The sequence below is a fragment of the Pelophylax lessonae genome (assembly GCF_965119305.1).
Source record: "Pelophylax lessonae genome assembly, chromosome: 10".
NCBI classification, from domain to species: domain Eukaryota; kingdom Metazoa; phylum Chordata; class Amphibia; order Anura; family Ranidae; genus Pelophylax; species Pelophylax lessonae.
Window position 1 is genome coordinate 22,453,019 of NC_138777.1, and position 27,645 is coordinate 22,480,663.

At 41.3% G+C, this 27,645-nt stretch overlaps 1 protein-coding gene across 1 annotated transcript in view; it reads right to left on the reverse strand.

The window, feature by feature from the left end:
• ALX4 (ALX homeobox 4) overlaps nucleotides 1-27,645 on the reverse strand; it is a 146,309-nt gene that overhangs the window by 22,800 nt on the left and 95,864 nt on the right. The window contains exon 2 of the mRNA XM_082270309.1: nucleotides 9,126-9,415. Coding sequence (XP_082126435.1) covers nucleotides 9,126-9,415 — 290 coding nt within the window. The remainder of the gene's footprint in view (nucleotides 1-9,125; nucleotides 9,416-27,645) is intronic.

The window sequence follows — 27,645 nt, forward strand, 5'->3', positions numbered from 1 at the left end:
GCGCCTCGTGCATGGCCACGGGGCCGCGCTGCAGACCGATCTGTCACTAGCTGTGTCCATCAGACACAGCCGATAACTGATGAGTGTACCTCGCTGCTAGTACCATGTGACTGCTGTGACCAATCACGTGATTGGTCACAGTGATCACATGGTACAGACAGGGCCAATCACAGCCTATCTGCCTTATGTGATTAGTTGTGGCCAATCACAGCTAAACACAACAAAACAATCAGAATTAATCGATTTCATTCAGTAAAATACTTGCTTATAGCAATGAAATTCACTGCTACAAGCAATCATAATGTGTAAAAAGAAAAATAAATCATGATAACTTCCCCAGAGTAGTGCAACTTTACTCTGAAAAACGTTTTTTTTTTGTACTGTCAGCAGTCAGTGTCCCTGATCATTGCCACATGAGTTAAATGATGATGCTGTACTGCACCTTTCATGTATACATAGGGATGCTGGTGCTCTAGTGTGATCGGTCCCATCCATGAAAACCTTTGTAGACACTGTACTGCACTGGTAACAGTATGTAAAAAAAATAAATAAATTGTGAACATTTTTTTAAATTTCACCGTTTTACAAAAAAATTTGGACAAAATATTGCAACTTCAAAAAATTTGCCATGCCTCTTAATAAATACCTTGGACTGTCTACTTTCCAAAAAGGGGTCATTTGGGGGATATTTGTACTGTCCTGACATTTTTTGGGCCTCAAGAAATGAGATAGTCCGTCAGTACATCAGGATTGATCAATTTTCATATATATATAGTTTGCGGACTCTATACCTTTCCTACAGACTAAATAATATACAATGATTTGGGTTATTTTCACCAAAGAAATGTAGCAGAATGCACTTTTACCTAAATTCATGAAGAACCATTATTTACAAAATTTTATAACAAACAAAAAAAAGTGTTTTTTTTTTCTCAAAATTTTAATTCCTTTTTTCGTTTTTTTAGAAAAAAAAAAAAACAATGGTAATTAAATACAACCAAAAGAAAGCTCTATTTGTGTGAACAAAATGATAAAACTTTAGTTTGGGTACAGTGTTGCATGATCGCGCAATTGTCATTCAAAGTGACAGCTCTGAAAGCTAAAAATTTGCCTAGGCAGGAAGGGGGTAAATGTACCTTGTATTGAAGTGGTTAAATACAATTCTGGCTGAAAAAAAAACAAAAAACTGAACCATGTATGGCCAGATTTAGACTTGCAAGTGAGATGAATGAAGGCTTCCCTTGATTGACACCCGACAGTACCTCAAACCATAGAAATGCAGAAAGGAGCACCAAAATCTGATAAAAGTAAAAAACTTTTAATTGTTGATAAAAAAAAAAAAGTAATATAAAACAGCCAACGCATTTCGGGGGCAACATCATTCTCCCTATATCAAGGCTCAGCTCAGGAAGACTCAGAGATAACACTGACTTCACAGACCTATATTAAAACTCCTATTGAAATCTTCTCATGGAGGACAAATGGGGTCAGTGGTGGATGGTGCTGGAGGATTTTTTTGGTGGGTGCAGATGGGCCCCTCCAGGTCTGCACTCACCCTACGGGTGGAGCCCTCAACGTCTGCACTCACCCTACGGGTGGGCCCCTCCAGGTCTGCACTCACCCTACGGGTGGGCCCCTCCAGGTCTGAACTCACCCTATGGGTGGAGCCCTCTAGGTCTGCACTCACCCTACGGGTGGAGCCCTCTAGTTCTGCACTCACCCTATGGGTGGAGCCCTCTAAGTCTGCACTCACCCTACGGGTGGAGCCCTCCAGGTCTGCACTCACCCTACGGGTGGAGCCCTCTAAGTCTGCACTCACCCTACGGGTGGAGCCCTCCAGGTCTGCACTCATCCTACGGATGGAGCCCTCCAGGTCTGCACTCATCCTACGGGTGGAGCCCTCCGGGTCTGCACTCACCCTACAGGTAGCGCCCTCCAGGTCTGCACTCACCCTATGGGTGGAGCCCTCCAGGTCTGCACTCACCCCTACGGGTGGAGCCCTCCAGGGGTCACAGCTCCCCTGTTGTTGACCCAGTTGTCCTGGCTTCTCTGTTGACCTTGACTTCTTTTTAGGTTCTGAGTCTTCAGCCTCCTGCCTGATTGGCCGGGGCGGGAGAGTGTTGATTTGCTGGTATCGCAAGGTGGGAGGGCACTGCACCCCAAGGACAGCATGAAACAGGCCAATTGGGGCCTCAGTTTCTGGCCACATGCTTGTGCGGAAGTGGCGGACCTGGTGGAGACCTGTTGGTCTGGCACCCCACAAAGTGCATGGCTACACACATGGAGCAAAAGGGGAGCGGATTGTGCAGGCTGGGGGAGGGGGGGGCGGCGCCCCTGCCCCCCTTGTGGAACGGCCGCCACTAAATGGGGTTAGTTTACTAAAATTGGGGAGTGCAAAATCTGGTGCAGCTCTGCATGGTAGCATCAAAGTTTTATCCTGTGTTGAGCCCTCATGAAGGTAGAGTGGTGTTGCCCCCAAATTGCGTTAGAATCCCAGAGGAAAACCATGCAAGCAAAGGGAGAATATGCAAAACCCATGAAGATAGTGTCCTGGCTGCGATTCAAACCGAGGACCCCAGTGCTTCAAGGCGGATGCGCCCAAGACTGTTGTTCGAAATCACGGGGCCCCGTACAGCCTACCTGGCAGGGCCCCCCTGAATAGATTGTAAGCACTAACGAGCAGGGCTCTCCAATTCCTCCTGTATTGAATTGTATTGTAACTGTATTGTCTTCCCTGTATCTTCCCTGTATTGTAAAGCTCTGCGCAAACTGTTGGCGCTATATAAATTCTGTATTATAATAATAATAATAATAACAATATTTTCATTAAGAATAAACTAAAATCATTATAAGAAGACAAAAACATAACAGAGAACCTGCGTGAATTAGTCCTTTTTTAATTATTTTTTACATTTGTTTAAAAAAAAAAAAAATATATATATATATATATATCTATATATATATATATAGATATATATATATATTTTTTAAATGTTAAAAAAATTAGCAATTTTTTTATTTTACAATTTTTAAAAATGATTTATTACAATGTTTAATTATTATTATTTTTTGCAATTTCTTTTTTTTTTTTTTGTACAGGACAGGGAAGCCTATAGCGCTTCGGGAGGGGGGTTGACACAGTGAAAGAGGGACACACAGGGAGCGGGGAGTCAGAAGCAGGCAGAACAGGAAGGGGGATCGGTGTCGGAGAAGCAATTACAGGAATGATGCCCTGTGTCTGTGTCTCTCCCCGCAGCAGCTGAAAGCTGGCAGGAGGGGAAGAAACTGGCTTTCAGCTTCTGCAGAGAGCAGCACAGGGTTTCCTTGTGTAATTGCCCCCCCTGGCCGACCGCACTGATTCCCCGTACTGTTGGGGCCCCCCTGTGTGCCCGGGCCCCCTACAGGAGGACTGGTGGTCCCTTCCCTATCAGCGGCCCTGGATACGCCAGCCACTGCGCTGTCCATTCATAAACAAGTATTACATGATGGCACTATTCTAGAAACATCTCTGCAAATGATTTTCCAAATTGTCCTAAAATCATTTTCTTAAGGCGATCCTTTTCAAGAAATATTATCAGCACAGTTTTTAGCAGATGGGGCAGTTACAGTCTTAATACCTACCACAAAAACACAAACAATTATAAAGAAATAAAAATAAATAAACAAAAAAAAAGCATAAAACAATCCTATTTACATAAATAATATTTTTCAAATAAGTCATAAAAAAATAATAAATAAATAATAAATAATCCATAAATAATATTTGTTGAATATTTAAAGAGTATTGGTGATAGAATTATTAATAGATTATAAGGAAGGGTCTAATCTTCCCAACAATCCTCCTGTCTATGGCCAGTCCTGGCAACATTCGGCGTATCCGCCTGTCCATCTCTATCTATAGAGACATATAGAAAGGAGAGTTCTGTTTTCATTAGCCGATTACTTTGGGAAGAATAAAATTAAGCCAAGACTATGTCAACGCCAATTTCAGGGCGAGATGTCACCTAGAACTAATCGCTATGAATGGCTTTATTTATATTTCTACTACAGAAAAAGACGCTGGTTTATATAACTCCATCCGTCAGATATTTTAATTAGAGAATCATTTTTAAATTCATTTCTCCTTTGAGACTTCTTTTTGGCAGGAAATCAATGTTACGTTTTTTTTGCTTGCATCATTGGACAGGAAGTAAACTTTTTCCATGTTAACCGTTTAGTCCCCTTACAAATGGGTTGCAGTCTCTTCTGCCCTCTGAAATGCGATCCACGGTGGATCCCTTTTCATAGGGGGTAGGGCAGTGTTATCCTGCCTTTCAGGAGGCGATATTGCTGAATTTTTGTCATCTCAAGGGCAATTTTGTATTGAAATACCGTGCCGCATTCATGACTCAAGTGTTTGGCTCATCGTTGCAGTCCCATTGGCTTTCAATAGGCGTGTTTGACAGGCAGCGCCACCTGTCGAACTTGGCAAGCAGAGTAAAGTTTGCCACACTACTGCTCCCTTCAGCTGCCATGGTAGGCTTTAGATTGGCACTTGTGGGGGGAGTTAAAATGAGGATCAACCACCTGTTTTTACCACCCCATTGCTGTCCGAGTGAAAGGGGCCTTTAAAGTGTATCTATAGCCAAGCCTTTTCTTTTTTAGTTTTGGATAGAGTGTGGAAGGGTTGGAACCTCTGCTAAGTTTTTTTTTAATCAATCAAAAAAAAAAAAAAAAGAGTTGCTGGAAGGGTCAGTGGCTCAATCAAACTAGCACTGGGTACACTGGCTCCAGTTCGGTAGCACACCAATAAAATGGAGGCCCCCCTGTAAGAAAAGGTGGGACAACCTAGAATTCTTTATTTTATTATTTTATAATATAACATATTATAATATTATTATTATTATTAATAATATTATTATTGTTTTATTATGTTATATATTGTTATTTTAAATATTTTATGATTATTTTTATTTAATAGTAATATTATTTTTATTATTATTCCTATTATTATTCCTGTTATTATCATTATTATTATTATTAATAATAATAATAATAATAATAATAATAATAATAATAATATTCTATCTTTAATGCCTGCACTTACAGCCTTGAAGAAGGGTGAGTTGTACTCCGAAAACTTGTTCTTTTACTGTGGACTGATTTTTAAGGTTGTGTAATCTTGGACAATGTTTGACTCCATCATTAGACTTTATATATATATATATATATATATATATATATATATATATATATATAATTTTTTTATATTATTATTATTAATAATAATAATAATAATATTATATATTTTGTGCCTGTTCTTACAGCCTTGAAGAAGAGTGAGTTGTAATCCGGAAACTTGTTCTTTTACTGTGGATTAATTTTTAAGGTTGTGTAATCTTGGACATTGTTTGGCTCCATCATTAGACTTTATATATATATATATATATATATATATATATATATATATATATATATATATATATATATATATATATATATATATATATACATATATATATATATATATATATATATATATATATATATATATATATACTGTATATATATATATTTTTTATATTATTATTATTATTCATAATAATAATATTATATCTTTTATGCCTGCTCTTACAGCCCTGAAGAAGGGGGAGTTGTACTCCGGAAACGTGTTCTTTTACTGTGGACTAAATTTTAAGGTTGTGTAATCGTGGACATTGTTTGACTCCATCATTAGACTTTATATATTTTTATGTATTTTTTTATTCCTGGTCCTGTTGACCATTGCCAGTGATATAGAAATTTATATAGAAAATCCAAATTTTTCCAGCTGTCACTAAAACAGGAACTGGTGATAAGGATACATCTTTCAGTGGAGACACCTATTCTAGTGACAATTGTTTGAGAATGGAATTCCTCTCACTTCCTGTTGCTTCTCCAAGACAGGAAGTAAAGGGAAATCTCTCCAGTGGGTCACAAAAAACAGCAAAAAATAAATTAACAGACCCTTGCTGTCCTCAAAATCAAAGAAAACAATTGTGATTATACATTTTCTCTAAACACTATTGATGTGTAAGATGGTCACAAAACCCATCAGAATTTAAAAACATTTTTAAAAGGACAGTGCAGGTCCACAAACCTCCACATGTCTAATAAGAAAAAGTTCCCAGTACATCATGAAGTTTTTTTTTTTTTTTCACTTATTTCCGACTAGGGATGAGAGATATTGGGAGGTATTTACTATTATCATTTCCCACCTTTGGAATACTTTAATGGGCCAATAGGGCCAGTGCTATAGACAGGACACCCGATGGACATTTTTCCTGGATATGCCATGATTCTGAACTCTGTCCCCAAATTAAATTGGGTATTGTTCTCCTCTGTATTATTGTTATTTCAAAACCTTAATAAAATAAATGATCAAACAGGAGAAAAACTGAAAGGTTTATTTTCCCCAAATTTTGGCAAAAGTTTAGGGATTTTGGTAAAATTTCACTATTTTTGGAAATGTAGTGGAGGTAATGGCAAAGGTGAAATGGAGGTGGATTTTAGTTTTAAGGGTGCAATGGTTTACAGAAGCATCTTTCAACTATTACAGGCCACTTCTTGTGCCAAAAAAGTGACCCCTCGTTTGCCTTATTCTACTTTACACGACTTCAGCTCCGGAAGATTTACCCCCCTTCCTGACTAGGTCATTTTTTGCTATACGGCACTGCGTTACTGATGTAGCACCCTCCTAGGTAGGTGCTAGTGAGAGAGTATAGTTTTGAGCTCTGTCTAAAGAAAATATACCAAATGACCCCGTAGGTGTGCGCACAGGGTGTGCCAGGTGTGCCTGGGCACACCCTAATCACCACGTGTGGCACAGATTCCCCCTGTTTAGACCCCTGATGTTTCCCCAAAGCCCCCTAACGGTGCTCCTAAAAAATACTGTAAACATTTTTTTTTAAAGAAATAAAATTGTAAAAAATAATAAAAAATAAAATCTACTGACACCATCCATTGCTCTACTGACACCGTTAGTATATGTACACATGCTCACACATGCATATGTGTTTGAGCTTTGGGCTGCACACCCTAATGCAATAGGCTGTGCACGCAAATGAATGGCCCTAAATACAACCCCACCCCCCAAAAAATGATAAATTCAAAGAAAAATTGGTGTAATTTCACTATGTTTGAGAACTGTGGTGGAGTTAATGACAAAGGCAAAATGAAGGGGGTTTTTTAGTGGTTTTAAGAGTGCAATGGTTTACAGAAACTCTTTTCAAAACAGACCAGTTTTTGTGCCAAAAAATAGCCCCTCATTAGCCCCAGTATTTTAGTTTTTTTTTTTTAACAGAGAAAAAAAATATAATTATAAATAAATCTGATTCCTCCTGTGTTGAATTGTATTGTGTTTGTACTGTCTGCCCTCACGTTGTATAGCGCTGTGCAAACTCTGGGCACTATAAAAATCCTGTATAATAGTAAAAAAAGAAAAATTATTTACGAGGAGAAAAATTGACAAATTGATTTTCCCCAAAATTGTGGCACAATTTTGGTAAAATTTTGACAATTTTTGCAAAATGTAGACGAGCAAAGGCAACATGGAGGTGGTTTTTAGCGCTTTTAAGGGTGAACTTTTCAACTACGATAGGCCTGTTCTTGTGCCAAAAAGTGACCCCTCGTTAGCCTTATTATTTTACAGAACTAACAGAGAGAGAAAAAAAAGCCAAAAAAAGGAAAATAAAAAATTCTCAAAAATCAAATACAAACACAAACGAAGGGAAAAAAAAACGCAAAAACAAAGAGCGGTAAAGAAAATATACCAAATGATCCTAAACACAACCCTACCCCCCCCCCCCCCCCAAATAAAAAATAATAAATTAAAATAACATTTGGTGTAATTGCACTATTTTTGAGAAATGTAGTGGAGTTAATTACAAAGGCAAAATGGAGGGTTTTTTAGTGGTTTTAAGAGTGCAATGGTTTACAGAAACACCTTTCAACACAGACCAGTTCTTGTGCCAAAAAATGGTCCCTCATTAGCCTCATTATTTTACCCCCCCCTCCAAAAAAAATACAAAAAAGTACTCAATGATCACAAAAAAGGAGATAACACAAATACAAAGAACATTAAATCTGATTTCTCTTGTATTTAATTGTATTGGAACTGTACTGTCTGCCCTCATGTTGTAAAGTGTTTCGCAAAACTGTTGGCGCTAAAAATAATAATAATAATAATAATATTAATAATAATAATAAAATATACTAAATTACCCTAAATATAAAAAAGAATCTGCCCTCACGTTGTAAAGTTTTGCGCAAAACTGTTGGCGCTATATAATAATGATAATAATATTAATAATAATAATAAAATATACTAAATTACCCTAAATATAAAAAAGAATCTGCCCTCATGTTGTAAAGTGTTGCGCAAAACTGTTGGCGCTATATAATAATAATAATAATAATAATAATAATAATATTAATAATAATAATCTTAATAATTATAATAAAATGTACTAAATTACCCTAAATATAAAAAATAATCTGCCCTCATGTTGTAAAGTGTTGCGCAAAACTGTTGGCGCTATATAATAATAATAATAATAATATTAATAATAATAATAAAATATACTAAATTACTCTAAATATAAAAAAGAATCTGCCCTCATGTTGTAAAGTGTTGTGCAAAACTGTTGGCGCTATATAATAATAATAATAATAATAATAATAATAAAATATACTGAATGACCCTCAATATAAAAAAGAAACCCTCCTAATTAAGAGTAAAAAAAAATATTCAAGCAAAATTTAAAGCAAATTGTTTCAATTAAATAAAAAATTAACTTTCTGACAAGGTTTTTTGATTAATTTTTTTTTTGTCCTTTTCACGTATTTCCTTTAGATCTTTACAACGCCCGCGCACAAGAAAATGGGCATTTATTCATGTAATCAGCATTGGAAGCCATAAAAAGAGCAATTTTTTCACAGAATAGAGTTCCTAAAATTAGACAGTAACATGGTTACTTTATGTAGCTTAGCAGAGCCCTTTCTAAATAAATATTAATGGTAAACATCCCTATTTTAGTACCAGCGGCGGAGCCTTTGTGGTGCATGCCTGGATTTTGCTCATATCTTCCGCCAATAAATCACGTTACCTGCACTCTGGCCTCTGTGAGGTCAGTCCTCATCGCCAGCTGTTCCCGGGCGTAAACATCTGGGTAGTGTGTCTTCTGGAAGACTTTCTCCAGCTCCTCCAGCTGGTAGCTGGTAAACGTTGTTCTGTTCCGCCTTTTCTTCCCTTTGTTGCTCTCGGACTCGCTCTTATCCATGGGAAGATCGCTGCTCCCCCTGTCCTGGGAGCCCTTGGCTGGGGCCTCTTTGCTGGTCAGGTAGCCGCTGTCCATTCCTGGGGCGTCACTGTTTGGCGTCAGGGAACTCTCTTTGGCTAAGGGAAGAAAAATATTTCCAAATTATTGCAAAATTCTGAAAGAAGTGGCTTTATGTCAGAAACGGGGTATACATAATTAAAATATATTTAAATAATATAATTATTTAAATATAATTAAATAATATTAATAATATGCATTATATATACATTTATATTACATAATATTTATGAGTTTGTTGTGTTGTCATTAGGGAAGAGCCGGTGGTTTGGTTGGCACCTAGGTTCATAGCCCTGTTTGGCCACCTGACAGGGCCCCCTGAATATTTTAAGACATTATTTTCACAAAAAATACACTAAAATCATTTATTAGTGGACACAAACATAACTGAGAACCTGTGTGAATTAGCCCTTTTTTAATTGTTTTGTACATTTTTTAAAATGTTAAATATTTTTACAATTTTAGTTTACAATTTATTAAAATAATTCATTACATCATTTAATTTTAATTTTTGAATTTACAATTTGTTATTTTCCTACAGCACAGGGCAGCCTATGTGTGTGTGTGTCACAGTGAAAGAGGGGCACATGAGGAGGGGGGGGGGGGGAGGGATCAGACGCAGGCAGAACATGGAGGGGAATCGTTGTCGGAGAAGCAATTACAGGAATGATGCCCTGTGTCTGGGTCTCTCCCTGCAGCAGCTTAAAGCTGGCAGGAGGGGAAGAAACTGGCTTTTAGCTGCTGCAGAGAGCCGCACAGGGCTTCCTGCTGTAATTGCCCCTCCGCCCCACCGCACCGATTCTCTGTGCTGTTGGTGCCCCCCTGTTTGCCTGGGCCCCCTACAGGAGGACTGGTGGTCCCCCCTATCAGTGGCCCTGCGGCTGCTGCAGGGGATGTGTCACAATAGAGAAGAAAGGGGTCGGAAATATGTAATTTACCAGCTCCTTCCTTTTCTGAATGGAGAGAGTCATAGTCAGTGACATTGTAAAAAAATAAAATAAAATGATAAAATATAATACAATTAAAAGGAGAGAGAGATGAAAAAATATACAGGATATACAGGCTGGGACAAGGAGTATAGGAAGAACTGCAGGGAGAGAAACAAAGTTACAAAGACAACAAACTCACCTAGCAGAACTAACATTAGAGCCAGTTCTTGGGGGGGGGGGGGCATACAGGGAGGGGGATTAGTGGGGGACAACTGTCTCTTTCTCAGCAGAAAACGGCACCACTGCCTAAAATATTGACACTGGCCATATTTAGTCAATGATGTCACTCCTATCCCCACCCCTTCCCTTATATAGCTGATGATGCACTTCCTGTCCTATGGTGACAACACTGCTCTCATACCTCCCAATTTTTTGAGATGAGAATGAGGGACATCTATTAGCAAAACTATGGAGGCATAGGACACACTCCTGCCACACCCCCTAAAGGAGAATTATTAAAAAAAAAAAAAAAAAGATTAAAAAAGTGCTTCTTTTTTACCACTATGATTCCCAATCAAAATACGCTTATTGCGATTTTTTTTACCAAAAATATGTAGCAGAAAACAAATTGGCCTAAAATGTTACATAATGTCTTGAAAAGAAAGCAAGTCTAATTTCCGGATGATTTGTATTTGTAAGGCTTCTTTCACACTGAGCGGACCGTATTGCGATCCGCTCCAGGCCCTTTTGTTTTTCCACGGACACGGATGACACTTGCGTCATCCGCTCCGTATGTCCGCATATCATCCCATCCGTTTGCGGATGATATACGGACATAATGTAAGTCTATGGGGATTGCGGATGTCAGTGGATGACACCGCTGACATCCGATTTTGTTTCCTTTCCGTTTTTTAAACGGAAGAAAAATAGGGTTCTGTTCCGTTCCAAAAAACGGAACAGAACTGAAAGGACGCAAATCGGATGTCAGCGGATGGTCATCCGCTGACATCCGCAATGCCATAGACATGCATTATGTCCGTATATCATCCGCAAACGGATGGGGTGATATACGGACCGCCCATGTGAAAGGAGCCTAATTGTAACTGTAATTTGTACTAAAGTTTCCTATAGTTCTCCTATAGTTCTCCTATAGTTTCCAATAGTTCCTATATCTCTCCTATTGTTTCCTATTGTTCACATAGTTTTCCTATAATTTCATATTGTTCCTATAGCTTTCTTATAGTTTCCAATTGTTCCCATAGTTTCCTATAGTTCCTATATCTTTCCTGTAATTTCCTATTGTTCCTGTAGTTTTCCTATAATTTCCTATTGTTCCTATAGCTTTCTTATAGTTTCCTATTGTTCCTATAGCTTTCTTATAGTTTCCTATTGTTTCTATAGTTTTCTATAGTTCCTATAGCTTTCCTATAGTTTCCCACTGTTCCTATAGTTTTCCTATAGTTTCCTATTGTTCCTATCATTTTCCTATAGTTTCCTATTGTTTCTATAGTTTTCCTATAGTTCCTATAGCTTTCTTATAGTTTCCTGGAGTTCCTATATATATTCCTCTAGTTTCTCTAGTTTTCCTATAGTTTCCTATTGTTCCTAATGTTTTCTTACAGTTACCTATTGTTCCTATAGTTTTTCCTACAGTTTTTCCTTTTTTTTATTATAGTTTTCCTATAGTTTCCTATTGTTCCTATACCTTTCCTATTGTTCCTATACCTTTCCTATAGTTTCCCATTATTCCTAGAGTTTTCCTATAGTTTCCTGTTGTTCACATAGTTTTCCCACAATTTCCTATTGTTCCTATAGCTTTCTTATAGTTTCCAATTGTTCCTATAGTTTCCTATAGTTCCTATATCTTCCCTGTAATTTCCTATTGTTCCTATAGTTTTCATATCATTTCCTATTGTTCCTATAGTTTTCCTATCGTTTCCTATTGTTCCTATATTTTTCTATAGTTCCTATAGCTTTCTTATAGTTTCCTGTAGTTCCTATAGTTTTGCTATAGTTTCCTATTTTTCCTATATATATTCCTCTAGTTTCTCTAGTTTTCCTATAGTTTCCTATTGTTCCTATTGTTTTCTTATAGTTACCTATTGCGCCTATAGTTTTCCTATAGTTTCCTTTTTTATTATAGTTTTCCTATAGTTTCCTTTTTTTATTATAGTTTTCCTATAGTTTCCTTTTTGTATTATAGTTTTCCTATAGTTTCCTATTGTTCCTATAGTTTTCCTATAGTTTCCTATTGTTCCTATAGTTTTTCTATAGTTTCCTATTGTTCCTATACCTTTCCTATAGTTTCCTATACCCTTCCTATAGTTTTCTATAGTTTTCCTATAGTTTCCTTTTTTATTATAGTTTTCCTGTAGTTTTCCTATAGTTTCCTTTTTTTATTATAGTTTTCCTATAGTTTCCTATTGTTCCTTTAGTTTTCCTATAGTTTCCCATTGTTCCTACAGTTTTCTTATAGTTTCCTTTTGTTCCTATAGTTACCTATTCTTCCTATAGTTTCCTATATGTTATTGGGACACGCTCAACAATTTGGAATGTATACATGGCTCAATGACCTAGTTTTTGTTGTCATATAATGGTTAAAGCAGAACTCCAGCCAAAAAAATAACAAGATAAAAATGTATAGCTCATCCAAAGTTAAAATAATAAAACCAGCTTATTTTGCAATATTCATCTTCAAGCCAGAAAGATTGCATTTTTTTTTTCTTCCACTAAATGTCCTCAATATGATGGCCAGCATCAGTTAACTCACTTCCTCCGAGCTCAGGTTACCCTGGACCTGCCCCAGATTGTGATTGGACAGTGAAAGGAGAAGCAGCACAGTGATGAGCTCCTCTCTTTGTCACTTGTCTCTCTCCTTCTTGGCTCTCTCCTTTCTGATTGGCTGCTTGCGCTGCTTCTTACTGTCACAGTCCCAGACCGGCTGTACAGGAAATGCAAGAAGCCGATACCAGATCACATATAGTTCCTTATTCAGCTTGCATTTAAAAACACATTTAATGATGTATTAATGATTACAGCGCTGCATTATTTGTGTCTTTTATACCTGCTGGATTTCAGCTTTAATATTTTATAATAAAATGCATCTCAGTGTAAGCTGTAAGGTGGGTTTGCTTCGTCCTGCCATGTAAGGTGGGTTTGCTTTGTCCTGCCATGTAAGGTGGGTTTGCTTGGTCCTGCCATATAAGGTGGGTTTGCTTTGTCCTGCCATGTAAGGTGGGTTTGCTTTGTCCTGCTATGTAAGGTGGGTTTGCTTTGTCCTGCCATGTAAGGTGGGTTTGCTTTGTCCTGCCATGTAAGGTGGGTTTGCTTTGTCCTGCCATGTAAGGTGGGTTTGCTTTGTCCTGCCATATAAGGTGGGTTTGCTTTGTCCTGCCATGTAAGGTGGGTTTGCTTTGTCCTGCTATGTAAGGTGGGTTTGCTTTGTCCTGCCATGTAAGGTGGGTTTGCTTCGTCCTGCCATGTAAGGTGGGTTGGCTTTGTCCTGCCATGTAAGGTGGGTTTGCTTTGTCCTGCTATGTAAGGTGGGTTTGCTTTGTCCTGCCATGTAAGGTGGGTTTGCTTCGTCCTGCCATGTAAGGTGGGTTGGCTTTGTCCTGCCATGTAAGGTGGGTTTGCTTCGTCCTGCCATGTAAGGTGGGTCTGCTTCGTCCTGCCATGTAAGGTGGGTTTGCTTTGTCCTGCCATGTAAGGTGGGTTTGCTTTGTCCTGCTATGTAAGGTGGTTTTGCTTTGTCCTGCCATGTACGGTGGGCTTGCTTCGTCCTGCCATGTAAGGTGGGTTTACTTTGTCCTGCCATGTAAGGTGGGTTTGCTTCGTCCTGCCATGTAAGGTGGGTTTGCTTTGTCCTGCCATGTAAGGTGGGTTTGCTTCGTCCTGCCATGTAAGGTGGGTTGGCTTTGTCCTGCCATGTAAGGTGGGTTTGCTTTGTCCTGCCATGTAAGGTGGGTTTGCTTCGTCCTGCCATGTAAGGTGGGTTGGCTTTGTCCTGCCATGTAAGGTGGGTTTGCTTCGTCCTGCCATGTAAGGTGGGTTGGCTTTGTCCTGCCATGTAAGGTGGGTTTGCTTCGTCCTGCCATGTAAGGTGGGTCTGCTTCGTCCTGCCATGTAAGGTGGGTTTGCTTTGTCCTGCCATGTAAGGTGGGTTTGCTTTGTCCTGCTATGTAAGGTGGGTCTGCTTCGTCCTGCCATGTAAGGTGGGTTTGCTTCATCCTGCCATGTAAGGTGGGTCTGCTTCGTCCTGCCATGTAAGGTGGTTTTGCTTTGTCCTGCCATGTACGGTGGGCTTGCTTCGTCCTGCCATGTAAGGTGGGTTTGCTTTGTCCTGCCATGTAAGGTGGGCTTGCTTCGTCCTGCCATGTAAGGTGGGTTTGCTTTGTCCTGCCATGTAAGGTGGGTTTGCTTCGTCCTGCCATGTAAGGTGGGTTTGCTTCGTCCTGCCTGTGTCACAGTAGTGAGACCTATTTGCCATGCAACCATAGCTAAAGTAGCCTCAAAATAATAATGTTATCTAAAATTTTGTTTTTTAATAATATCGATTTGCAGAGTTTTTGTTGAGCCCCCTCTTATTACTCTTTGCAAGGTTAAATCTGTGGTTAAATTAAATATTTTTCTATCTGTCCGGAGTTCTTCTTTAATAAATCCCAAGTGTTTCATCACACAAATCCCTGGCTTTGGGCTATGTGTGTTTCCATCACCGGCATGTCAAGCAATTCTTAGCTTCAGACTTGTCAGTAAGCCCCCTTCCCCACTTCCCCCTCTTTGCTGTATGTGCACGGGGCCAAAGTTCAACTAAATCAAACGCTCCCTCGGCTCTTGGATTTGGAAAGGAGATTTCACAACTCAACTTTGTGTGAACCCCTTGGAGTCATTTTATCTCGCTGAGCCCCGCAGCGGCACATTAGATTGTCAGCTCATGTGGTGGCTCTGATTCATTGCCACCATTCAGATCACAATAAAGGGAAATGGATGAGCTTTCAGATCCAGCAAAGATTTTCCTAATCCTGTAAGTGCCGAGGAGACCTGCTTAGAGTCATCTCTCCGAGTTTATGATGGTGGGGCGGGAACCGAGGTCTGCGGCGGATGCAAGGGAACAAAATGGAGGAAGAAATTTTAGGCTTAAGCCTAGTTCACACTATCAGAATATTGTACAAAAAAAATTACTGTATAAAATTGGCCCTACTATGTATGTATGAATGTGAGTTAGGGACCTTAGATTGTAAGCTCCTTGAGGGCAGGGACTGATGTGAATGTACAATGTATATGTAAAGCGCTGCGTAAATTGACAGCGCTATATAAGTACCTGAAATAAATAAATAAAGCGATCATACGATGATTAGCCAGTTCTGGACCAGAAGGATTTGCCCCCTTAAAAACCAGGCCATTTTTTGCGAATCGGCACTGCGTTATTTTAACGGAAAAATTGCGTGGTCGTGCGACACTGTACTGAAATAAAATTTTTGTTCTTATTTTCCCACAAACAGAGCTTTCTTTTGGTGGTATTTGATCACCAGTGCGATTTTTATTTTTTGCGCTATAAACAGAAAAGAGCGTCAATTCTGAAAAAAAAAAAAAAACCCCAAAACAATAATTTTCACTTTCTGCTGTATAACATCCCACCCACCAAAAAAATGAAAAATTAAATTTTTGCATCATTTTAGGCCAATTTGTATTCTGGTACATATTTTTGGTAAAAAAAAAAAAAATCGCAATAAGCGTATTTTGATTGGTTTGCGCAAAAGTTATCACGTCTACAAGCTAAGAAAAAGATTTATGTCACTTTTATTTTTATTTTTTTACTAGTAATGGTGGCGATCTACGATTTTTAGCGGAACTGCGACATTGCGGCGGACAGATCGGACCCCTAACTGACATTTTTTACTTTTTTTTGGGGGGACCAGTGACATTACTACAGTAATCAGTGCTAAAAATATGTACTGTTACTCTAATAATGACACTGGCAAGGAAGGGGTTAACCCGGGGCGATCAAAGGGTTAAGTGTGAGACTAGGGGGTGCTTTCTAAGACCCCGTTCACACTGGGGCGACCTGTCAGGCGACCTGGTCGCCTGACAGGTCGCCGTAGGTCGCCTGCCATAGAGAAGCTGCGGACCCGTTCTAATAGGAGCGACACAAGTCGCTCCAACTTAGAAAAAGGGTCCGGAGCTTCTTTGGGGCGACCCGGAGTGACCTGCATTGACTTCAGTGTTATGAAGTCCGTGCCGGCCGCTCCTGTGAGGTCGCCCTGGCAGGTAGCGTCGCCCCAGTGTGAACAAGGTCTAACTGTATGGGGGGAGGGGCTAGTTAGTACACAACTTTTGAGAGTTGATCGGGACAGTTCATTCGATATTATCCCACAAACACAAGAAATATTTCTTGTACGATACAGGGTCAGGATTACAGGATGGTGCTTTTTTGGTTTTTGGTAGATTTGTGGGCAATGGTTTTGACTTTAGCCTAGTCTAAGAATGAACTTATCACACTAAAAAAATTATCAGTGCTAAAACAGCTAACCTTTAACCACTTAAGCCCCGGAGGATTTTCCTGCTAAACGACCAGGGGGTATTTTGCGATTCGGCACTGCGTGACTTTAACGGACAAATGCGCGTTCGTGCAACGCTGTACCTAAACTAATTTGACGTCCCTTTTTTCCCACAAACAGAGCTTTCTTTTGGCGGTATTTGATCACCTGTGCGATTTTTACTTTTTGCGCTATAAACAAAAAAAGAGCGTAAATTTTGCAAAAATAACAATATTTTTCACATTTTTTTATATGAAATTCACCCAAAAAAAAAATGTAAAAATCAAAATTTTTTAACATTTTCGGCCAATTTGTTTTATCCTACCTATGTTTGGTAAAAAAAATCGCAAAAAGCGTATTTTTATTGGTTTGCGCAAAAGTTATCGCGTTTACTAACAAAGGGAAAGATTTTTGTCATTTTTGTTGTTTTTTTTTTAACGCGTAATGGCGGCGATCTGCGATTTTTTTTGCGGTACTGCGACATTGCGGCGGACAGATCGGACCCTTGACTGAAATTTTTGACACTTTTGGGGTTACCAGTGACATTTCTACAGTAATCAGTGCTATACATATGCACTGTTACTGTAAAAATACACTGGCAGGAAAGGGGTTAACTTTTTTTTTGAGAGGGAGGGGTTATGTGTGTCCCTAGGGGCGTGATTCTACCTGTGATTGGCTGTGGCTTGAGGTGTAGGAACAGTGATCAATGGTCCTACATAGTAGAACCGTATGATCATTGTTTCTACACAGGGGAGAATGACAGGCGGCTTGTTTACATCAGCCGCCTGCCTTTCTACCTCTGCACCGACGATCGCCAAGTGACCGGCGGACATCGGGACATCGGTGACCGGCACCTTCAGGTCGCAGCAGTGTGAGTCTAATTGGTAAAACAAAACAAAAAAAAAATAAAAATGTGTGCGGCCGTCAAAAATGTATAAAAGTGTGTAAAAATTTCTAAACGGTAAATGCTAACATATACAAGTAATATATAAATATGTGCAGCACTTCAAGTTATATTTGTTCACATTTATTGCTCATGAATTCATCATTATTTGTATGTATTTATTGTTGAATGTATTTATTTTTTAAGTTGTTCTGCTAGTTTGCATCTAAAGGGACAGCGCACCTTTATTTATAACATATAGATTTAAGCCCCCATTCACACTGGAGCGACTTGTCATGCGATTAGACAGGTCAAATCGCATGACAAGTCAGACCTTATTGTCACCAATGGCACTAATTCAAATCGGTGCAACGCCAAATAAAAGGTAACATAATAATATGTCCATAAAAAGACTTGAAAGCTCATCAGAGATGATTAACTTGCATAAAGGAATCCGAACACCATTCTTAGTGCGTACAAGATTTCACGGGGCACCACAGTGATGAAGCCAAACTGCTTACCAGAAGGTATCGGCCCTCAAATTATCAAACATCGCCTCTCAGTTGTTTCTCATATGGACTTCCACCCTCTCCAGCATCACCAATAGCCAGACTACACTAAGGATTCCACTGATATCATCATTGTAGGTATAAATGATGACCGACCGCACCATACCCCCCCCCCCCCCCGGGCCACACCATACGCACACCATACCCCCCCTTCTGGACCACAGGGAATCAGGGAGGCAGGGGGGATAGGAGAAGAGAGGACAGAGAGAACCCCCCGCCCCCTCACTCACCCTGCCTGAATGCAGCAGCAGGTGGTGGCGGCAGCTTCGGCTTCTTCTGCGTCTCCTCCCTCCTCCTCCATGCCCAATGGTATGGCTTCTCCTTTCGGCCAATCGGGAAACGGGTCTCAAAACCCACTTCCTGATTGGCCAGGAGGAGGATCCGTGTGACAATATAGAATTTTCATTCACTATTGTCACACAACTGGGTGGGCTCGGGCGCACTGCTCTGCGCCCCGAGCACACCCTTTTTGTTAGCCTGTGAGAGCCTCTGGCTCTAATTTCATGGCTAAAATAAAAAGCATCATTGAACTCCATGCGTCCGGCGCCCCGCATGTAGATTAGGGGGCCGGACGCATGGATAGGGGGGGCCACGCCCCTGCGCCCCGTATGACCAGCCGCCACTGGTATAGTGCACAAAAATAAAAACTGCAGAGGTGATCAAATACCACCAAAAGAAAGCTCTATTTGTGGGGGAAAAAAAGGACATCAATTTTATTTGGATACAACGTAGTAACAATTGTCAGCTAAAATAACGCAGTGCTGTATAGCAAAAAATGGCCTAGTCATGAAGGGGGGTAAATCTTCGGGAGGTCAAGTGTTTAAAAGCAAAACCCATTTAACAGCAAAGTAATACACTCACATGAACATAAAAACAAATAAACATATCTCAAACCAGCAAAATGGCCGTGGTGTCCAGCGTGATGACGTCATAAGTCCCGTCCTACGTGTTGGTGAATTTTTTGAACCTTAGCGCGGATAGTATATCTTTTTCTGTTTCAATGTATTTATTTGTTTTTCGACTTAGTGTAGAAGACTCAAAGCAGGCATGTAAATCGCCCACGCAATGGTCAGGTATTACAGAAGAATCTATAAGAGTTATAAACATAGCAACCATCAATAAACAACTCTATACTATGGAGATAGTATCAAAGAATAATAAAAGCGAAAGAAAAACAGGCCATTTTTCACGGCTTATTCACAGTCGTCCCAGGGGTGGCCCAACTCCTGCAACCAACCCCAGAGGATGGCAATTGTATAAACAAAAAGGAGGAGAAGCCAGAAAGAAAGTGGAGGGGAGAAGGGAAGATATAAAGTCTAGAAAAAGGGAAAGAAAAGAAGATAACTCGGATTCGGAATTTCCGCCAGCGACAATCAGATAAGTCCTGAACAAGCCGGTCGGAGAGAGGGAAATTCATAGGAGATCCATGGTTCCCAGATCTTGAGAAATTTGGAATGTGAGTCATTCACAATACTGGATGTCTGCTCATGGGGCAACAAAGTGGTCTTATGTAACTTCACCCCTTGGAAGGTAATGTGTGGGGTCTTTCAGGCCTGTGCTATGGTCCATTTGGCAGAGATAAAAAGGTAAGTGTTCATATAAGCTGGGTATCGGGCAATGCAAAAGGGCCAACTTTGCGTCTCTGTGGACCATTCGATGGAACAGGGTCTGGAGTAGGCTGAAGACCCGGGAACAAAACCCCACCAGTCTGGGACAGGACCACCAGGTATGCAGGACATCCAGTGTATTCTCTATTCTCTACCATATATAAGTGATACTTTTAGTATCTTTAATAGTCTGTATGCATTAATTGTCAAAATAAATGGGGGGGGGGGGGGGGAGGGGCGGTGTATTTTTGTTTTGTTATTTATTTCTGTTTTTTAGTTCTGGATTTTTATCAACATTTGTTATTTTATTTGTTTGTCCATTGTTTATCAAGTACTATCAAGCCTCAATAAAAGAACATAAAGTTTGTCACATTAGTGTCCTCTGCCCCCCTTCGCATCACTCCCCCCCCCCCACACGGTAATGTACTTTGCCTACCCCCAAATACATACAGTAGCCCCCCATAGCAGTGTCCTCTGCCCAACTTCGCTTTATATTACCCCCCATAGTAGTGTCCTGTGCCCCCCACCTCCACAGTAGTGTCCTCTGCCCCCCTTCATATCATCCCCCCCACACAGTAATGCACTCTTGCACTCTGCCCCCGCCCCACCCCCTCCACAGTGCTGTCCTCTGCCCCTCTTCTTCCCCCTCATGCAGTAGTGTCCTCTGCCCCCCCCCCCCATAGCAGTGTCCTTTGCCTCACTTCACCCCCCACAGTAATGTACTCTGCCCCCCCATAGCAGTGTCCTCTACCCCACTTCACATTACCTCCCATAGTAGTGTCCTGTGCCCCCCACCTCCCCTTCTCCTGCGCCCCTTCAGATCATCACCCGCCACACAGTAATGAACTCTACCCCCCTCCCACAGTGCTGTCTTCTGCCCCTCTTCTTCCCCCTCATACAGTAGTGTCCTCTGCTCCCCCTCATAGCAGTGTCCATTGCCTCACTTCATCCCCCACAGTAATGCACTCTGCCCCCCCCCCACATAGCAGTGTTCTCTGCCCCACTTCAGTTCACATCACCCCCCACAGTAGTGTCTTTTGCCCCCCTTCCCATCATCCCTCCCACATAGTAATGTACTCTGCCCCCCCAAATAGTAGTTTTCTCTGCTCCCTCATACAGTAGTGTAATAACCCCCTAGCCCCCCCCCCGCCACTGTAGTGTCCCCTGTCCCCCTTCACATCATTGCTCCCTCAGTAATGTACTCTGCCCCCACAGTAGTGTCCTCTGCCCCCTCTCCCCTCACACAGTAGTGTCCTTTGCACCCCCCAACTGTAGTGTCCTCTGCCCCCCCCCTTTAGTATTGTCTTCTGTCCCCCCGATAGCAGTGTCCTCTGCCCCCTCCTACCCACAGTAGTGTCCTGTGCTCCCCCTCCCCAAAGCAGTGTCCTGTGCCCCGCTTCACATCACTCTTCCTCACTGTAGCGTCCTTTGTCCCTCTGCCTCCCTCCCCCCCAATAGCAGTGTCCTCTGCCCCCCCCCCCGTAGCAGTTTCCTTTGTCCCCTCCCACCAGTGTCCTTTGCCCCCTTCACATTATTTCCCCCCTCCCCCCGTAACAAACACACAGCAGTGTGTAGATAGCACATTCCTTCCTTAAAACTGGTGAACTGCAGAGCGGAGAGCGGGAGGCCGCACAGTAGTGGATGGAGGGTTGGAGTGGGAGCTACCAGAGTTAACTTTTCATACTAAGAAGCTGGTAATTGGTTTGGTAGGACCGTCCAGCCTCCTAGCAACCAATCACCTGCTGGTTAACTTGGAAGTTGGTAGTTACCGCTCCCACCCTCCATCCACTACTGTGTGGCCTCCTGCTCTCCGCTCTGCAGTTCACCAGTTTTTCGCTCTGTCGTGCAGTGAAGATGAGAGCGGCGGAGGCTGGGCAGAAGAACCGGCAAAGCAGGGCTGTGTTCGCCATCTACCAGTCGATTGCAAGCGATCGACGGGTAGATTATGGCTGACGGCTTGCTGTCCCCCGGTATAGAAGTATGGTCAGTAAATATTTGAAAAAATTCAATAAAAAAAGGGTATGTTGGGGAGGTGGGGCACGCATTTTGGCATCCTCGCCATGGTTCCCAGAAGTCTTGGCTCCGCATCTCAATAAAAGTGATCAGTTCCATTTATGGATGGTCTGTTCAAAATGTCATTTATCACAATTAAAAAAAAAAATAATAATAAAAAAATGATAGGTTCCATGTAAGGGCGGTCATCTTAAAATAGTAGTCCTTATTTATATAAGTAAAAGTTACATTCCCAAATATCTATGTAGAAGTTCTCATAACTACATGGAATTAGAGATATTGGAAACATCTGCCTTGGCAGGACCGGGCCTTTTTAAAGGGAATTTATCCTTCCCCCAAAAACATGCAGTGCCTGTCAACACGTAAAAAAAAAAAAAAAAAATCTTTATATTTACAAGGCAATTGTACATTTGTTGTGTACACGGCCATTCTGAATTATTATAAGCTGGGGTCATCTGGGGTCACCATATGGGGTCACCACTATTAAAGGAGTGCGTTTAAAGCGGAACTAAACTTTCTCAAATAACAAAAACTATTTATGATCCTTATACTGCTAGCATTAGTAAATAGATAGGAAGTTGTATTATATTTCTTTCTTTTTTTTTTTTTTTTACATTTCATCAGTTGCTTAACCACTTAAGCCCCGGAGGATTTGGCTGCTCAAAGACCAGGGCCTATTTTGCGATTCGGCACTGTGTGATTTTAACGGACAATTGCGCGGTCGTGCAACGCTGTACCCAAATAAAATTGATGTTCTTTTTTTCCCACAAACAGAGCTTTCTTTTGGTGGTATTTGATCACCTCTGCGATTTTTACTTTTTGCGCTATAAACAAAAAAAGTGCAACAATTTTGAAAAAATAACAATATTTTTCACATTTTTTTATATGAAATTCCCCCCAAAAAAAATTTAAAAATCAAAAATTTTTAACATTTTAGGCCAATTTGTTTTCTGCTACCTATTTTTGGTGAAAAAAATCACAATAAGCGTATTTTGATTGGTTTGCGCAAAAGTTATTGGTTATTGGTTTTTTTTTTAACTAGTAATGGCGGCGATCTGCGTTTTTTTTTGCGGAACTGCAACATTGCGGCGGACAGATCGGACCCCTGACTGACATATTTGACACTTTTGGGGGTACCAGTGACATTACTACAGTAATCAGTGCTATACATATGCACTGTTACTGTAAAAATGACACTGGCAGGGAAGGGGTTAACTTTATTAGAGAGCAAGGGGTTAAGTGTGTCCCTAGGGGCGTGCTTCTAACTGTAAAGGGGCGTGGCTCGCGGGCGAGTGACTTATCCAATACGTCACTTTGCCTGCACGGGGCTGACCGCCACAATATATGTACTTGCGGCGGTCGGCAAGTGGTTAATGGTTTTGGACCTAGGCCAAAATGATGTCCTACATCCCAGGAGTGTTTATGGGCATTTTTTATTCTTTCACCTGGAGGAGGGGTTTTCTCAGTTAAGCACACCCTCCTGTATGCTGGAGCTAAGGACAGATGGATTCCATGAGGTAAATGCTACATGAATTATCTGCCCTTACTCAACATGAATTATCTGCCCTTACTCAACATGAATGATCTGCCCTTACTCAACATGAATGGTCTGCCCTTACTCAAGATGGCCACGGCTAGAAATGCAAGGGGGGTATTTTTCAAAGTGATTTCCCAAAAAAATAAAGCATGTAAACATGGATGGATGGGGAGTTTGCCTTGAATATTAAAAATGTATTAAATAGTATAATGTAAATTCGGACACATTTTAGGTTATTTGGAGATTTGGATGTATCTGAAATAGTAATACATATAGTTAAAATTATTTATGCTTATTCGTTTTCTAATGAATTTCAAATTTTCCAAATGTTTCGAATTCAGATCGGTCGAAAAATTATGGACCGATTGTGTGTGAAGAATAGCTGGTTGTTAAGGAGCGAGCTGGAAAGCCAGCCGCCGCGTCCTTTACAACCAAAGACTAATCAGCTGTCAGTGGGCATGCTGGGTCCATGATGTCACAAGGGGGGCGGGATCCCCTGCTGATGTCATTGGATCACTCCGCCTCTTACCTATTTAAGAAATGTCAGACAGAGGAGCAGACAGTTGGTGGGGAGCATTCAACGAGGCCAGAGTTTTTTTTTTCCAGGTGCAGCGGGCGGCATGATTGACGATGGATCTACATCGGATACATTGTTTTTTATTTTTTAATAAAGGAATAGTCAAAAACTTTACACTTTTTTGGTGAATGGGTAGGGGTACTATGGGGTAGGGGTACCCCATACTCATTTACATGGGGAGGGGGGCCAGAATCTGGGGGATTTTGATAAGCCTCCCGCCCGCAGACCCCCACAACGACAGCCCAGGGTTGTGGGGAAGAGGCCCTTGTCCCCATTAAATGGGAACAAGGTGCTTTGGGGTGGGGGGGGGGGGGGGCAGAGTCCCTATGTAAACAAGTGTTTTTTTTTTTTTTTTTAACCACTACTATTCCTTTATACTGGCTTTTGAAATTTCCGAATGCAGCAAATTCGAATTTGGATGACAGGTTTAGCACTGAGAAACACTTTTTGAAAGATAAATAGTGCATTTTATATACAGCTACCGGGCCGCTGATAGGGGGGGACCACCAGTCCTCCTGTAGGGGGCCCCAGCACACAGGGGGGCCCAACAGCATTGGGAATCAGTGCAGTCAGGCGGAGGGGCAATTACAGAAGGAAGCCCTGTGCGGCTCTCTGCAGCAGCTGAAAGACAGTTTCTCCCCCTCCTGACAGCTTTCAGCTGCAGCGGGGAGAGACACAGACACAGGGCATCATTCCTGTAATTGCTTCTCCGACACTGATCCCCCTCCCTTTTCTGCCTGCTCCTGATCCCCCCCTCCATGTGCCCCCCTTTCACAGTGCCGCCCCCTCCCTCCTGCAGAGCTGAAGGATTCCCTGTCCTGTAAAAAATTAACAAATTGTAAAAAAAAAAAAAAAATAACAATTAAACATTGTAATAATTGTAATATAATAATTGTAAACATTTTTAACTTTTAAAAAATGTAAAAAACAATTAAAAAGGGCTAATTTACACAGGCTCTCTGTTATGTTTGTGTCCACTAATAATGATATTAGTGTATTTTAAGTAAAAAAAATATTGTCTTGACATATTCAGGGGGGGGGGGGGGGCCTTCCAGGTAGGCTGTATGGGGCCCCGTGATTTCTAACAGCAGCCCTGTACAACTATACAGATCAGACCAAAATGAGGGACAAATGGGGAGGAAAGAGGGAAGAGGGACTTTATTCTAAGGTGAACAGATTTTTTAAAATGAAATCCTGGGACATATTTTATTTATTTTTTATTGGAAAAATTGCACAGAACTACATAATACACAGAGCGCTGGGCACAGGACTGCATAATACACAGAGGGCTGGGCACAGGACTGCATAATACACAGAGCGCTGGGCACAGGACTGCATAATACACAGAGAGCTGGGTACAGGACTGCATAATACACAGAGCGCTGGGTAGAGGACTACATAATCCACAGAGGGCTGGGCACAGGACTGCATAATACACAGAGAGCTGGGTACAAGACTACATAATACACAGAGCGCTGGGTAGAGGACTACATAATCCACAGAGGGCTGGGCACAGGACTGCATAATACACAGAGCGCTGGGCACAGGACTGCATAATACACAGAGAGCTGGGTACAGGACTACATAATACACAGAGCGCTGGGCACAGGACTACATAATACACAGAGCGCTGGGCACAGGACTACATAATACACAGAGCGCTGGGTAGAGGACTACATAATCCACAGAGGGCTGGGCCCAGGACTACAAGATACACAGAGCACTGGCCACAAGACTGCATAAGACACAGAGCACTGAGTACAGGACTACATAATACACAGAGCACTGAGTACAGGACTACATAATACACAGAGCGCTGAGTACAGAACTGCATAATACACAGAGCGCTGGGCACGGGACTGCATAATACAGAGAGCACTGGGCACAGGACTGCATAATACACAGAGCACTGAGCACAAGACTGCATAATACACAGAGCACTGAGTACAGGACTGCATAATACACAGAGCACTGGGCACAAGACTGCATAATACACAGAGCACTGAGTACAGGACTACATAATACACAGAGCGCCGGGCACAGGACTGCATAATACAGAGAGCACTGGGCACAGGACTGCATAATACACAGAGCACTGAGCACAGGACTGCATAATACACAGAGCACTGATTACAGGACTGCATAATACACAGAGCGCTGGGTACAGGACTACATAATACACAGAGCACTGATTACAGGACTACATAATACACAGAGCGCTGGGCACAGGACTGCATAATACACAGAGCACTGAGCACAAGACTGCATAATACACAGAGCACCGAGCACAAGACTGCATAATACACAGAGCACTGAGTATAGGACTGCATAATACACAGAGCACTGGGCACAAGACTGCATAATACACAGAGCACTGAGTACAAGACTACATAATACACAGAGCGTTGGGCACAGGACTGCATAATACACAGAGCACTGAGTACAGGACTGCATAATACACAGAGCGCTGGGTACAGGACTACATAATACACAGAGCACTGATTACAGGACTACATAATACACAGAGCGCTGGGCACAGGACTGCATAATACACAGAGCGCTGGGGACAGAACTGCATAATACACAGAGCGCTGGGCACAGGACTGCATAATACACAGAACGCTGGGCACAGGACTAGATAATATATGCTCTGTCTACATTAATCTGGCCCTGAATCCGGGGACAGACTTGGACCGGGGACAGTGTCCTCAATCCGGGGACTGTCCCTGGAAACTGGGGATGTCTGGTCACCCTACTTTATTCCAAATCAGGGACAGACCCTCGAAATCAGGAACAGTTGGGAGCTATGCTGTACTATGATTAGGATGTGGATGTAGATAGCTGTCCCTGGAACTGGCTAGATTTAGATTCATAGATATAATAAAATACATAAACAAAAACTAAATAAATAAATAAATATATAAATAGATAAAACATAATAAATGCCAGCACTAAAACAGCAGTAAAAAAGATAAACAGTGGTAATTTATTTTTTCCACCGCCCCAGTTCCCTGGTACACGCTGTGCAGCTTTCCAGCAGCTGTAAATAAGAATTTGAGAGGCCAACATTAACCTCAAAGGATAGAGTGACAGTGGTGAGCCGGAGCAGAGTCGGCTCGCTGTGATAACCTGTTAACTAGGCCATAATTCTGCCCTTTGAGGCCTTTCCTGCCGATAGCAAAGACTTTGAATTTTACTGAGAGACAGACAGGCGGCTGGGGCCCCGAGGGCCGTCACCGGCTCCTTTCACAGCCAATAAATGAACCCAGTAAAAAGGTATCTCATGGGAGATAAGGTGGAGGTGCTGATATATCCTCACCTAGCCGGCACAGTCAGGAGGTGACTTTTTACCGTACAATGGACCCAGGCCCAGACTGAAAACGCTCAAATTTTAAAGTAAAAAAAAAAAATTATTTTTTTTTTTAAAATGTAATACAATGTGGATGGCGCCAGCAAAATTACAAATGATAGAATTTGCAGGTTACACCTCCTGTAAATTTCTATATCTGTGAAGCACAGAGCTCTGAAAAGTGCTGTGAAAATGTATTCCCCCGAACCCCTACCCTTTAATAATTTTAACTACTTCCCCCTTAGAAATTGTCAATTTGTTTTTATTAACCACTTGCCTACTGGGCACT